Source organism: Esox lucius, chromosome 2 (assembly GCF_011004845.1).
Source record: "Esox lucius isolate fEsoLuc1 chromosome 2, fEsoLuc1.pri, whole genome shotgun sequence".
Taxonomy (NCBI): Eukaryota; Metazoa; Chordata; class Actinopteri; order Esociformes; family Esocidae; genus Esox; species Esox lucius.
Genome location: NC_047570.1, coordinates 30485347 through 30500606, shown reverse-complemented (window position 1 = coordinate 30500606; position 15260 = coordinate 30485347). Strand labels below are relative to the sequence as shown.

The window sequence follows — 15260 nt, the reverse complement described above, 5'->3', positions numbered from 1 at the left end:
ATCTGTGTTTATCATTAATCAAAAATCAACTACATTAATTATTTTAGACCTACCATGTGTCCAATTATCTGTTACAAACATGTCTTTATAATGCTACTGTCTTGATCTATTTTTCTTTGCGAACGTAAAACTAACAGCGTATGCCGTGGTTGCGTAGAACTCCGCATCCAGTCTTTCAAATGAACGAAACAACCGTTCAATTGAACGATACGGACCGAGTCAGTGGTTCACGAGTCTTCTTAGGCAAAGGCTCAGTGTATGATTTTATCTGTGTTTATCATTACCAGTGGCGTTTTTATATGTAAAAAATTGGTGGGGCATAAATCATTTCAAAATATAGGATACATACCACTAAAGCTAACTCCCTCTTGCTACTGATGTGTTTATTTAACACATCAACAAACAGCGTGGCTCCAAAAAACACTTTTAACCACAGAGGCTTGCTTCTACCAGGTGTTGTACACATACTGGAGAGAGAGAGACCTTGTGTAATTGGTCTCTTCTCACACACGTAAATTTACCACTGTCACATTTACAAACCTAAAATAGGAATGCAACCAAGCTCAGAACCAATGTGCCTACAGAGCCATACATGAACAGCAATGAGCTCAACACCACTGAAGGCCACCAAGAAGCAGAAAGACAACCTTTTAGGGATACAGATCCATTCTATGACAACAACCTTAATAGATAAGCATGGACACACTGACACTCGTCACCATCTATTTCAAACAATCCAGCAAAATAATATGACCAATGCACGGACCAGCACCACAAAGGCAGGATGATAAAATATGCTGTCACTCACCAAGGCTGAGTGCCCACATGAAGAGAAAGGTGGTACGGTGGTTCTTCCTCTGGGCAAACTTTTCAATGACTTTGGGAATGAAGTCATGTAGCTGCAGAATCAGCTGGCTTATGCCTCAGTTATGGTGGCCTCATCTCATCCTGGTTGTGTGCGTATGTCCTGCATACACAGGAGCAGCGTAGCGCAGTTTTCCCAAACTGCATTGACAGGTCTACTTTTAAAGTTCCATTGTACAGCGGGTGGCCTTGGAATGCGTCTGTGTGTTGCCTCAGCAAGTGCCGCAACACGTTTTGGAGCACCAGAGAAAAGGTGGCAAAAGCAGTTAAATCTGCAAAAAACACCTTCAGAATGCTCATCCTTGCTGAACAAACTTGCTGCATGGTCAGGTTCAGCTGGTGAGCGTAGCAGTGAACAAACTGGGCATGTGGGTATGTCCCTTTCATTAGCGTCTGTACCCCTCAGACGTTTCCACTCATTACAGACGCACCATCATAAGTCTGAGCGATCAGCTTTTCTCCTAGCTTCAGTGGTTCCAGCACACCATTGATGCTATTAGAGAGGCCTAGTCCAGTTTTATCTTTGACTTACACAACCTCCAAAAACCTTTCTGTCACTGTATTGTCAGGCAACATGTATCGCAACACAACCACCATTTGTGATTTACAGGAGACATCAGTTGTCTCATCTGCCTGTATGGCAACAAATGATGTCTCGTCCACTTGCTTGGCTATCTCCTCCCTGTACACTTCATAAATACAGTCTAACAGTTCGTTTTGTACAGTGCTAGATGTCCCTTTTGTGGCATCTGAGCATTAACAATTACAATATGAATGTATGTTTAATTGGAAGCGAATGTGTCTAAATAATGAGAAGAACAGAAACCTCTCTGTTTAGATTATCTCTCTGTAGGTTGCGCTCTACTAACCCAGGAACTTTTTACATTGACCATTTGGCATGGGGGTTACTGACCATTTGGCATAGGGGTTACTGTCTTGGAAACCTGATCTTTGCTAGGTAGACACACCCTTCAATGTATATATATATATATAATGTTTGTAACCAACATTACAGTGAGAAGAGATTGACTGAGATGAGACTGAGGTTGTGTAAGGAAGACCAGGTCTGTAACCTCATGAACAAGACTTTCTAATGCTGCAATAAATAATATAATTTCTCTCTCCCTTGACAAACGGGTATGCTAATTATTACAACCACTATATGAAAGAGCCGATTTCTAACACTTTGAAGATGGGCTGAGAGTCATAGTGCCTCTCAAGTCTCGAATCGCCCTCACACATAGTCTCGAAAATGCATCTGAATATTCCAGGATTCAGGGAGTCCACCGACTCGTCGTGCCCACGCAGTGCGGTTTCACATTTTCCACACAGTTTAATACATGTTATGATCCAACTGAGAACTTACCTGTTTTCCTCCACCTGTTTGTTATGCTGCTCAATGGAGCGCCTGTATGCACTGTCAACTTGGGCTGCGACATTTACCCTTCCAAGTAAGCCCAATATCACAGCATTGTCCAGATGACTCCCGCTGCTTTCATGTTTTGCAATCCTCTCAGAAAGATATTTCAAATCTTTGTAACCCGTCCTCGACCAAGTACTATCTCCACCAAATAGCAGACATTGAAAACAGAAGAGTGCTTTCTTTTGTATGCTAACCGTTAGCCACTCCAAGTAAAACCCACGGTTACTTTTACCAGCAGTTTGAGTGATGACAATATCCCGTGGCTGATGGGCACCAAGTCGCTTTACTTCAAGTTTCTCCTTCAAATTAAGGGTTTCAAACTGGTGCTCGAGTATGAAATCTACTTTTTTCATTTTCTCAAGTTATCTGACATTTGTGAAGCTAACAAGCTTGCTAAGACAATCTAACCTCCTCGCTCTTCTTGCCGACTAATGTTGGCACCAGACAGACAGCCAATCATGTCTGAAATACGAAATTACACTGTAGTGGGGCTACTGGCTTTCAGCCCCACTTGGCATCAAATTCATGTGATCTAAGTGGATCACACTAACATTCTGAGCATGCATTTCAATATTTTCACACGTACAGTGTACATTGCATTGTGAGAGAGGGGCTAGCCCCACATTCATGCTTAGCCTATGGCCTACTACTGCAAACTCAAATCGGCAGAACGCATTCTGAAGCAGCAAGGCAGGGACCAATGAACATTAAAAAAATCCTAAAACAAATGAAATGCAATTTAGAAAGATGCTATATTCATAGATAATAAATTATAGGAAGTCATCTTCGAGAAATAAAAATGTTGTGTTATTAGGGGCAGCTGTGCCCCACCTGCCCCTAATGACCAGTCACCCCTGTCTGCTATAGTTTCAGTATTATATTGGCCATATACTGTATCACACCCTCTCTGGCCTTATACCTTTATTTTAGCACAATAGCACCAACTTGTGGTGCGATCTATCAGTACCCTACTGTAAGACAAAAACACCACAGCATTTTCTGTTATGTGGCTAAAAATCAACTGTGTGCACCAATAACCAAAATGCACAGGCTATGCTACACTTTAATCAGGTTTAAAATGTGCTTATTCTACATAGCGATTATTCAGCTCTGTTATGTAGCATGTTTTATCATTTACATAATTTTTCTAGAGCAAATTACAGTAGTGATGGCGTACATCAGCTACACAGGATGTTTTAATTTGATCATTATGGGATGTTGCAGACATTGATGTGACGTTGATCTAACTTCAGCAAACAATTGCTATTTTTCTGTTATCTTAGACTATACCTGAGAATATGCATATACATTAAATACATAAGCAAAATCTGTAAAAAATATTTCAAAAAATTTGAAACAATTTGCTGCAGAATTCTTGATTAAGGACTGAAGGACGGAAATCTGTCCAAAAATATGAAAAGATGAAGTTCAGATACACTCACTAACACACGCTCACATACACAGCTAAGAAACAGCTAAAGAAATTGGCACAAACTAGTAATATCAGACCAAAAAACTTTAACAAAATCATTGACAGATTTTTCATTATGGCCTGCATTGATTTATAATATATATTATAAATATACAGTTAGGTCCGGAAATATCAGTTAATGGGTTTTCAGTTGGATTGATGTAGCAGTTGGGTGTATTTAAGATAGTAGCTGTGTGACCATCAGATTGATCCCAGCTGGTATTAATTAGACCAAATGTTATTCCTCTTCATTATGTTAAGTTTGTAAAATGCTCCTTGAATACTGTTCCATTATACATGCCTAGTATATTTTTTTAATCAATTTACTACATCCATATTGTACATATTCTAACAGTGAGGTGTATCTACTGTACATAGGATCTCAAGTAAATAGGTGAAGCACTAACCTTCAGCATGTAATAATAAAACAGAACAGATGAACCAGAATTAAATTTACTCGAAAACGAAGCCAAAGAGGTAAAATAAACATATCACACATGATCATGTTTCAATAACATAGCATCAATAACCACGCAGCCAGGATTCATATCCCTGCATCTCTTCCAGGAAACATGCCAACTAAGTCATTCAATGCCCGCAACCAGCAGTTGGATCACCCAAACGACTCCACATGAGACCAGATTTAATATTTTTAAACTGTAATTTAAAAATATATCTATAATATCTCTATATATATTGAAATATTTCAAATGTGTTCAGCTAGAGAACGTGACATGATTTCCCGGCACAGCAGTAATGAGACCCAGGCACAGAACTCCAGTTTTTGTATTTTTATTCTTTCGCTTTATTTTCACTTTATTATTTTGCAAACAGGCAGGCAGCCCACAAACAAGGTAGACAAAAAATCCAACAAAAGGTTGGCAAACAAATGGCCAAAACACAAAACACACTGAGGTGAAAACAGAAAAGAACCTGAAAATATGGCAGCCTGGCAGAAGTGACAATAAGCAGGTTGAGGCCAAAACGCAGGTGGGCAGGACAAAGAAAAATGAGCAGGCAGGACAAGAGAGACGAGACCTCACAGTACCACCCCTCTAAATGGAAATAGAAGGGGAGACAAGAGGGACCAGAAGACCACATCATCCACATTGGACAAGACCCAAAATCCCTAGAGGGAACAACGAGCAGAAGGGGCCTGGAACAGACAAGGAGACTGATGGAAGAGGACACAAAAAAGGAAATTGGGGAAGACACAGATGCAGAGACCAAGGGAGCTTGGGCAAGGTCCCGGAAAGTGCAGCAGGCTGATGGAGGAGTGGATGCTGCTGGCCTCTGCTGAGACATGGGCGGTGCATGTCTCGATGGAGGAGTGGACGGTGCTGGCCTGTGCTGAGAGGTTGGCCTAGACTGAGCCAACGTGACTGTCAGGGTATGCACACTTAAAGGGGTGGCAGGTTGGTGGACAGGGTTGACAGGTCGGTGTGCAGGTTATGTAGTCCAGAGGACAGGATTTTTTGGTTAGCGGATAGGATGTAGAAGATAACGTTGGAAAAGGAGGTGCCGGGGGTTTGACCACTCCAGGGGGCACCGGTGCATTCTAGAAAACGTACCCACAAAGTGCAGATCCTCATCACCTTCATCAGCAAGCTAAAAACAAACAGAAGTCTTATATCAGATGGATGGTACAGTACCTGTGTTCACCAATGAAGTAAGGTGTTTCCTACAAAAATACATGTGGATGTTTCTACACTGTGTACAGTAGGCTTCAGACCCCCTGGTGACCTATGGTGAGATACGTCAAGTGTCCCGGGAGATTTAGTTGCACAGGTCTTACCACTAGGAGGTTGTCTGTTGAGGACCAGTGTTGGATGACACCCCCCTGGCAACGCTTCAGTCTCGGGCTGATTTCCTGCACCTCACAGACAGGGGAGAAAGAAATCCTGGGGGTCCAGTGCTGGAGAAGCACCCTGCTCACCATAAGTGACACTTCCAAGCAAAGCTGGTGATTGTCCAGGAAGGCCTCGGGTGACAGGGGGCGCTGTGAAGAGAACTGCTTCAGAAAGTTGGTGAATAGCAGATCTCCCAGCTGGAGCTCCAGTGGGCCACAGTTCTGGTTCGGCTCAGAGAGCTTCCTCAGTTCTCTTTGTAGGGCTTTGGTCTTAGTAGATTTGGCCAAGGCCTCCTGGACCAGGAAGGAAAGTTGCCGCGTCACCTCCACACGGTTTTCAATAACCTCCTCGGTCCATGGGGAGAAGTCCTCCAGGGGGTAGATATTATAAATAAATCTGCCAATTGTGTGGATAAGGAGCATCTCTGGGACCATGCAGAGTGTGGAGGAGGCATTACGCTGTTTGTGATACAGGCTTTTCTTTCTGAGCTGTTGGGCACGGTTGGGTTTTGCACTCATCATGGCAGCTTCTTTAGGGAAAAGACTTGCCAATGGTGGCACAGTTTGTTCCAGCATGGTGGACTCACCAAGGGTCAATGGAGGGAGCTGGTCTGAGTTGGATACTTTCATCCAACTGTTGTGGAAAATGCTGTTGGGAAACATGCTTGCATTTCTTAGAGTCATCTCAACAGCAGTGGAGATCTTCCATTCACACACACCATGTGCAGTCCCTTGGCCAATAGAACAGCGGTACATTCGCACCAGTTCTTTAAGGCAGCTGAGAGCTGCTGCCCTCTGACTGGCAGTAACAGGACTGGAGAGAGGAACCTGAGGTGGGACTATGGCTACCTCACAGCCCATTGTGACCCATAGACCGTTGGACACAGCCTGCAGCCTTTCGCCCATTGCTTTTGGTGTCACCCTGTGAGACACATACAGGTAAAACGGTAGTGTTAAAATGGAACAGATTACAATATCTCAACACACGAATGAGACGACATAAATATAAAACCAGGACAAAACCAGGACCAGCTCCGGGGTCGATGATGTCAATTGGAAGCCTTCCCAACACACAAAACCAATCCTTCTCTAAGGCCATTCTGGCGTCCCTGTACATTAAAATATGTTCAGCTAACGGCTTTCTCTTTCTGCTGATAAAGGTTGCGTTACACTGTTGTTAATGAAAAGGTAACATAGAAATAGGCATACAGCCATGACATTACTCTTACCTCCCATTGAGAACATTGGTCACCATAGTCATAGCAAGGGAAAGCCATCTCTGTATGATCCTTCTGATCCCATGGGAGAGGATGGCAGCAGATGCCCAAGGACTCCAGAGACACACCAGACAGCTTCTTTCCTGAAATATATCAAGCTAGTGTCAAATCTAAAGATGACACACTGTAGTGGAATAAATGGAATGAGAGGTAGCCTAGCATTTAAAACATCTGACCATTATGTTAGATAATCCATTAGCAGGCAAGGTGAAACATTTTAGTTCGTGTTCATAAGTTGGATGGTCAAAATGTCTCGCTGTATGTCTTCAATTCTGAATTTGGTTAAATATGGAAAGGATATTTTTGGGTTGGACTGACAAACATCCCATTCCCATATAGTAACTGGGTGTGTGCAGGCTTTTGTTCCAAACCACCACTAACAACTCTGAATGAACTGACCAATTAATCCCCAATTTTGTGATATTTCCTGGAGAATACCTGCTGGTAGTCGCAACGCAGTGGACTCTGGACAAGTTCATCATTAGGGGTGTTCTCGTCAGAGCAATGAATCACCTGAAACAGAAAACATTGGGCATTGTTTCATCTTCACGCAGAGACAAGTCGGCAATGCCTACCCTATTATAGACACAGACTAGCCCATTTTTATTTGGACTTGTAGGTATGTTTAGGTATTAAGAACTAGGCTACCCATGTTATCTGGAAAGCGCACGTTATAGGCCATTAATAACACATCCTATATGTATATTATACTTAAAGAAAACTGCTTAAAAAGCATTCCTACCTTAGATTTTAATATAGTATTTTTAGACATTTTTACAGAAATAAATTGTAGGTCTCTCTCAATATACAGTTAATTCGCGGAATGATGAAAGTTTGTAAATTGGCATGTATTATTTCTGTACGCGTTCTAATGCATTTATGACGTATTCTTTAGAACACATGCCTGCGTTCATATTGTGACGTTGTATGAATTATATTTCTATACGATCAGTAGTCCACTGTGTAGGCCTATTTTCAAATAATTTTTGTATTGTAAAATATTTACAAAAATTGAGGTAGTTTTAGCTCATTCATCAGGTGGCTTCCGCATATTCTGGACATGTTCCTTGAAACGGGTGAGTGCACTGCTAATCCCAGATGCATCGATGATCCGTTTTTGCAGAGTGTTGTATAAAACATAAACTTCTGGCATAATGGAGAGAGAAAAAAACCCAGCAGCTGCAGAAAGGCTCGGTCCTGGAGTTTTTTTTGCCATATCCCTCACTTATGGTGGCATCATCCCATCCTGGTTGTGTGCGTATGTCTCCCATACACAGGAGAAGCGCAGCAAGGTGTTCCCAAACTGCATTGACAGGTCTACTTTTAAAGTTCCATCGTACAGCGGGTGTCCTTGGAATGCGTCTCTGTGTTGCCTCAGCATGTGCCGCAACACGTTTTGGAGCGCCAGAGAAAAGATGGCAGAAGCAGTGAAATCTGAAAAATACACCTTCAGGATGCTCATCCTTGCTGCACAAACTTGCTGCAAGGTCAGGTTCAGCTGGTGAGCGTAGCAGTGAACAAACTGGGCATGTGGGTATGTCTCTTTAATTAGCGTCTGTACCCCTCAGACGTTTCCACTCATTACAGCCGCACCATCATAAGTCTGAGCGATCAGCTTTTCTCCCAGCTTCAGCGTTTCCAGCACACCCTTGATGCTATTAGAGAGGCTGAGTCCAGTTTTATCTTTTACTTACACAACCTCCAAAAACCTTTCTGTCACTGTATTGTCAGGGAACGTGTATCCCAACACAACCACCATTTGTGATTTACAGGAGACATCAGTTGTCTCATCTGCCTGTATGGCAACAAATGATGTCTCGTCCACTTGCTTGGCTATCTCCTCCCTGTACACTTCATAAATACTGTCTAGTTCGTTTTGTACAGTGCTAGATGTCCCTTTGAAGATGGGCTGAGAGTCATAGTGCCTCTCAAGTCTCGAATCGCCCTCACACATAGTCTCGAAAATGCATCTGAATATTCCAGGATTCAGGGAGTCCACCGACTCGTCGTGCCCCCGCAGTGCGGTTTCACATTTTCCACACAGTTTAATACATGTTATGATCCAACTGAGAACGTACCTGTTTTCCTCCACCTGTTTGTTATGCTGCTCAATGGAGCGCCTGTATGCACTGTCAACTTGGGCTGCGACATTTACCCTTCCAAGCAAGCCTAATTTCACAGCATTGTCCAGATGACTCCCGCTGCTCTCATGTTTTGCAATCCTATCAGAAATATGTTTCAAATCTTTGTAACCCGTCCTCGACCAATTACCATCTCCACCAAATAGCAGACATGGAAAACAGAAGTGCCTTCTTTTGTATGCTAACCGTTAGCCAGTTTTTCTTCAAAAAACCACTCCAAGTTAAACCCACGGTTACTTTTACCAGCAGTTTGAGTGATGACAATATCCCGTGGCTGATGGGCACCAAGTCGCTTTACTTCAAGTTTCTCCTCCAAATTAAGGGTTTCAAACTGGTGCTCGAGTATGAAATCTACTTTATTCATTTGCTCAAGTTATCTTGCGTTTGTGAAGCTAACAAGCTAGCTAAGACAATCTACCCTCGCTGTTCTCGCAGACTCATTTTGGCGCCAGACAATGAACATGAATTAAATCCTAACACAAATTATATGCAATTTAGGAAGATGCTATATTCATAAATAATAAATTATGGGAAGTAATCCTAACACAAATTATATGCAATTTAGGAAGATGCTATATTCATATATAATAAATTATAGGAAGTAATCTTCGAGATATAAAAATAACATAAACTTTGTTGCAGTTATTTCTTTTGACAACAGTTGGGGCTGTGCCCCACCTGCCCCTAATGACCAGTCGCCCCTGATCATTACAATCAACTACCACATGAATAATTTTAGACATACCATGTGTCAAATTATCTGTTACAAACATGTCTTGATTATGCTATTGTTTTGATAATTTTTCTTAGCGAAAGTAAAAACAACAGCGTATTCCGTTGTTAGGTAGAACTCCGCTGCCAGTCGTTCAAATGAACGAAACAACCTTTCAATTGAACGTGTCACTAGAAAAAAGGACTCATTAGTCCTGAGACACTAAAAAGATTCGTTCAAAACTGCACATCACTAGTATTTATCCGTTTTAGGTCCTGGTCTGTGGCAGACCAGATGCTGCTGGGAGAGGTGTTTTAGAGACAGTAGGACAAAATATCCAATCCCAATGAATCAGGGCTTTGATTAGGTAAAATTGTTTAAATTGTTACAAATTATTTCAATAGAAATGTGTTTGAGACCGTTTGAGGCACAACACATGTCATTCATTTTATTTATTGGACTCTGCCGCCACCTAATGCGTGGCTGGTGTCTTGCTCAGATGGACGAGATTCTTCCACGTCATCCTTACTTGGCATTGTTTTGGTTAGACACGGGCAAGGTTTTTTGTCAACTCACGAATCATGGAGAACTAACTGGCTAGTCGGAGCGGAATATCTGGACAGGTCTGCCTGTAACCACTAATTCTTTCAGAAATGGATGACGATGTTACAATTGAGGACGAGGGTGGACCAGAAATACAGACTATTCACCCTGAAAATCAGGATTTAAGTTTCCTGCAACAAACTCGTAAGTTCGTAGCTTAGCTAACGCCGTCTATGTTACCTTATCGTTTGCCTGGCAGCTGCAAATCAGCTGGTGTGCTAGCTATAACATACATTTCTCAGTTGTTTGAAGATACCAAGTTAAACAAGTTTTAAGTTAGCTGGTCTGGATGGCTGCACTGGCAAATAAAATTGGATTGATTTAGAAAAAAAAGCCAATACACCAAGCTATCTGTTAGCTACAGTGACGTTATAACGTCATCGCCAGCTAGCTAGCCAGCTAGTACTGTACGGTAGTACATGATGTGTTACTATATTACCCGTTCAAACGCAACATAACTAGTTACGTTTGCTATCTTGTTAACTACAGTACATAGCTACGTTGCTGGGTACATAATCTAAATGACATTAGTTAATTTATCTTATCTTGTTTTGTTATGTGGTCTTGTTAGCTAACTAGGCTATTGGGCTAGCTAGATAATGTAAAGTAGTTTCCTGCTCGTTGAAACTAAGCATGTATTTTCGGACTTTGGCGTGGCTTTTGAGTTACCATCATGCTACATACATACTCCAAATGGGATATATAATCGACAATAAAATACAGTATTATACGTAGCGCATTTTCAGTATCGTAATTTCCCTTCCTTTCCACAGTTGGCCCAGTGTTGGCAGAATATGGATGGTATCTGCTGTTTATGTTTGTGGGGGTCTACTTGCTGGTCCAGCACCTAAGCAAGAGGAAAGCTAGCCAGGGACCGAGTAACTCGGCTTCTGGGGTGGTACAAGGTAATTGAGTGCCTGTAGACTTCGTACCTGTGTGTCTGAATCTGCCTCAATTGTTTTAATTCATGCACAGAACTCGCTTTGAGATATACATCTCTTTATCAATAACATTTAGTCATACATACAGGTATTGGTTCTGCAGCTCAAACATTGACTCTTATTAAAACTGGCCCTTGCAGGCTAAAAGCTTTTCCTGTTTCTTCAAGTAAACTGACATATCAGAAACTAAATTGGGGAGGGGAAGAAAAATAAATCTAAAATGAAAGAAATCTCTTCCAATTTGATGTTGTATGCCAGATCCAGATGAAGTGGTGAAGAGACAACAGGCACTGGAGGCATCCAGGAGAAGAATGCAGGAGGAACTGGATGCCAAGGCAGCCCTATTCAAGGTGAAACAGCAACAGGTAAAGTGTGACACATATAGATACAGCATGCATTGTCCCAACATGCATTTGATTAACATATCTGTAAGTTCTCAAGTTCCATAAAAATGTCAACTGAAAGACCTTTTTTTTGTGTTATGCTTACTGTGTGATAGCTGGAGGAGGAGAAGAGACAACAGAAAATTGAGATGTGGGAGAGCATGAAAGAGGGGAAGAGTTACAAAGGAAAGTCAAAGATAGCTCAGGTAAGCTTTTCCACCTGTCATAGGGCTAATGGCTATACTTATTGATATAAATGTTCGTTAGTTACTAGGAAAACCTTGTTGTGATAATGAATCATGAAAACTCCTAATAGAGGGTTTTCCAGTTGACATCACACTGATGTTAGGCGAGAAGCACCTCATGTTTCTTAAATTGCACATTTGGTTTGGGTTTTTATGTAAATACTGGTATTTCTTGGCTCTACATATTATTTACAAAATAACAAATTATTAATATGGTGCAAAATTTCAGAACTCTGAAGAGGCATCAACATCAACTACAGTGTTGAAACCAAAAACAGATAAGAAGCCCCTACGGAGCAGTGGTATGTTGACATCTAGTAATGATAGCAATACTCTCAAAGAAATCAAATGTAACACAAATTTGGACAACATTTATTAATGCATGTAAAGCACCAATCATTTAACAATCTCCAGGCATTGCATGTGTTGGTTTTTAGAAGCTAGCTAGTTTTTATTTTATTTTGTTTAACACTTCCAAGATAAACTTCACTTAAGTTAGCTTGTCTGGCTATATATGTTTGCTTCTTTGAATTCATTTAGAAAGCAAATAATGGAGCTGCTAACTTTTATCTAATATTACTGTAACATTAGTAGTAGTTTAGGTTAACTTCTGTGATCATTTCTCTTCTGGGTAACGGAGGTTACGTGATACTTCCTCCAACTTACCTTTATTCCCATTGCCTACATTCTACACTTTTGTGTGTATTTCAGGCTTTAATCCCCTGAGCGGTGAGGGAGGCGGATCGTGTACATGGAGACCAGGAAGAAGAGGGCCGTCAGCTGGAGGTGGATGAGGTTAAATAAGGTCAAGAGCTACAGGCTCAGGGTAGATGCCACCCCTTCACCATAGGTCTGCGATCAGATTACCTAACCTATTAGAAGGGTGAAGAAAATATCTGACCCTGCATCAGTGGTGATGGTGGACTGTCCCAGCTTCTAGAAAGAAATTGTATGTTGTCAGATTCACCTTTATTTGTTAAGTACATTCACACATTTTACTTGATGTAAAATGACCGACTCTGTATCTCTCTAGTTGTGTGGCATTAACACACCATGCTAATCATGATGCTAGATTGAGATACTGTTGGTACATCGTATGATGTCAGTCTAGAAGATGGGCTGGTGGTGCCTACTCTGAGGTGACCTGTGAACTCTGACCTTTGACCCCTAACCTGTCAGAAGTACACTCCCAGTGACCTACTGAAGGAAGCTGCCAGCAACCTCAAAGCCCTCTCAATCATCAGGATACATCAGTCTGTTGTTTTCATCCATTACAGTTGGGTAATTTTCTCTACTGTATATTTCACATTTGTTTTCCTTAATAGTCTTAGCATTGTTCAAAGTCCATTGTGTTAATACTTGAAAACAATTTTTTGTTTTACTGCTTTTGCGCCACTTAATTGTAAACCAATGTAAAAAAAAATATTTTGACTGATTTTGACTTAAAGGACACTTGAGAAGGCTTTCTGAGTATGACAGTTTCTAATGACGCTATTCCCATAAATGGCACTTGTGCCAGTGGGTTTTGCTGATTACTTTCAGAGTCACAGTGTATGTTATTTAATTTTTTTTCTAGTTTACTTTCTCCTGTAATAAACATAAAAAATTCTGCTGCCTGCCAAGGCTTCATGTTGCAATAGTTGATGCTAGACAAGTGGCTTTAGTGCCACTGTGCCCCATAGCAGTCTTTATACTGTGTATTGTAACATAAATCAGATGTAACTTTAGCCATCGCTATTAGTAATGGAGAATCAATGCTTATCAAGCAATTCAAGTTACTGAAATTCTGACTGCCTCTTTTTTCCATTATTGGGATAAAGAAACTGTGATGCACATTTTTCGAAATAAATATGTTAAATAAATTGTCTTTGGAACTGTAATGTTTGTTGGCGAGGTTGACTGACATAGAAGCTAATGTAACAATTTTGTGGCATTACATTAGACTTGCCGACTATGCATGGTCCAGCAGAGGGCGACTACGTAATTCAAATGAATTTATAAACATAACGGTATGGGTGAGGTCGCACTGGTTTCTGTGTAATTTATTATTGTAGTTCGTTGTCTAATTGTTGTAGTGTAGTCTACCTCTTAAACTGACGTACATTGCAGTAACAATAACGCATATAAATATCTGCTTAAAATTCACACATTCTGGTTTGTTATGCTATTCGTTCTACTCTTAAATTCCTATTTGACTTAACTATCAATGCACCATATTCATCTATTGAAATATTAATTTAAAGGTTGAACAATGCCTGCTTTGTGATGTTCTGCTGCATGCGCGGTCTTTCACTTTCACAAGCTCGTCTCTCAGCATTCTTCGCTGGTAGTCAGACTTGTGCGTCAAATAGGCGTCAAATGCCGGGATGCAGGGGGAAAAAAATGAGACCGCTGCGTCATAATACAGCACAGCCAGTCAGATCACGCCTACGGTGACTCCACTAGGTCAAAACACACTGTAAGCCGCGTTGCTACCAAGCGTTTTCGACACAATGGCGAGGTAGTGGAAAAATGGGTAGTCTGGCGTCTCGGCTAAAAGAAGAAACCGTACGTTTTGTTACCGGTCTCCGCTTATTGCCATTGATTGATAGCGACGGAATGCTTGTCAATTAGAGGGACCACATGAAGAGAGGAGCGTACGTTCCGGTGGTGGGGTTCATGGAGACTGCTACGTATGCAGCAGACAGCTTACATCGGGACCAAAAGCGGGTTGAAGGAGAAAGAGGCTTTCATAGTACCATGAGAGCGAGTGAACTCAGTTTTCATGAGAAGCGAGAAACAATTTAACGGTTTTTGCTTGACATAGACGCTGCGTTGGGAACAGCGAGAATAGGCAACGAGGCGAATCCGAGTTGGGTCAAGTTTTGGGGAATGGCAGGTCGAAGCCGAAGAGCATGGTTTAGTGTTCTGTTGGGGCTGGTTGTCGGGTTTACCCTTGCTTCCAGACTCATATTGCCGAAGGCTACAGAGTTGAAGAAATCTGGTCAGAAACGCAAGGCGAACCCAGCCGGTTGCGGGTTGAACGGGGGACTGAGAAGAGAATACGGTGGTGTACTATGGCCCCCGCAAGATAACGGATTTTCGGCGACGGAGAAGACAATCCCGAGGTCCAATAATTTCCTTTTCGTCGGTGTGATGACCGCCCAGAAGTACCTGAATAACCGCGCCGTCGCGGCACATAGGTAGGCTATGAGTAGGAAAAGACGACATTAGGATGTTTTCCTTGTTTATAAAAAGCTATCATATGCTATTTACCTGTCCTTGGGTTTCTGAACGCCAGTTCTATTCATTACTCTCTCCGTTTTGAAATTGACATTCATCACGTTTACGTTTGGTCTGATTTAGGAACAG

At 41.6% G+C, this 15260-nt stretch overlaps 3 protein-coding genes across 3 annotated transcripts in view; 2 read left to right on the top strand and 1 right to left on the bottom strand.

The window, feature by feature from the left end:
- Nucleotides 1-4656: 4656 nt before the first annotated feature.
- On the bottom strand, nucleotides 4657-7401 carry LOC109616594. Its single transcript, XM_020053244.3, has 4 exons — nucleotides 7323-7401; nucleotides 6837-6967; nucleotides 5554-6529; nucleotides 4657-5366 (listed from the first exon to the last, which is right to left on the bottom strand). The coding sequence occupies exons 2-4, from the start codon at nucleotides 6866-6868 to the stop codon at nucleotides 5238-5240; spliced, it is 1137 nt and encodes a 378-aa protein (XP_019908803.2). The 5' UTR covers nucleotides 6869-6967; nucleotides 7323-7401; the 3' UTR covers nucleotides 4657-5237.
- A 2861-nt stretch (nucleotides 7402-10262) lies between these two features.
- On the top strand, nucleotides 10263-13776 carry selenos (selenoprotein S). The gene is made up of 6 exons (XM_010876656.4): nucleotides 10263-10484; nucleotides 11114-11245; nucleotides 11540-11646; nucleotides 11781-11870; nucleotides 12139-12211; nucleotides 12621-13776. The coding sequence occupies exons 1-6, from the start codon at nucleotides 10391-10393 to the stop codon at nucleotides 12701-12703; spliced, it is 579 nt and encodes a 192-aa protein (XP_010874958.1). The 5' UTR covers nucleotides 10263-10390; the 3' UTR covers nucleotides 12704-13776.
- Nucleotides 13777-14333: 557 nt separating this feature from the next.
- Nucleotides 14334-15260, top strand: part of chsy1 (chondroitin sulfate synthase 1) — a 59463-nt gene continuing 58536 nt past the window's right edge. The window contains exon 1 of the mRNA XM_010876669.4: nucleotides 14334-15091. Coding sequence (XP_010874971.1) covers nucleotides 14781-15091 — 311 coding nt within the window. The 5' untranslated portion in view covers nucleotides 14334-14780. The remainder of the gene's footprint in view (nucleotides 15092-15260) is intronic.

What these genes read in the sequence shown, in the direction of transcription:
- LOC109616594 (XM_020053244.3), bottom strand. Translation starts at nt 6,868, where the DNA reads ATGACTATGGTGACCAATGTTCTCAATGGGAG. An exon ending in ACCAATGTTCTCAATGGGAG is followed by an intron (nt 6,530 to 6,836) that starts GTAAGAGTAATG and finishes TGTGTCTCACAG; the next exon opens with GGTGACACCAAAAGCAATGG. An exon ending in CAACAGACAACCTCCTAGTG is followed by an intron (nt 5,367 to 5,553) that starts GTAAGACCTGTG and finishes GTTTGTTTTTAG; the next exon opens with CTTGCTGATGAAGGTGATGA.
- selenos (XM_010876656.4), top strand. Translation starts at nt 10,391, where the DNA reads ATGGATGACGATGTTACAATTGAGGACGAGGGTGGACCAGAAATACAG. An exon ending in AAGTTTCCTGCAACAAACTC is followed by an intron (nt 10,485 to 11,113) that starts GTAAGTTCGTAG and finishes TCCTTTCCACAG; the next exon opens with TTGGCCCAGTGTTGGCAGAA. An exon ending in GAAGCCCCTACGGAGCAGTG is followed by an intron (nt 12,212 to 12,620) that starts GTATGTTGACAT and finishes TGTGTATTTCAG; the next exon opens with GCTTTAATCCCCTGAGCGGT.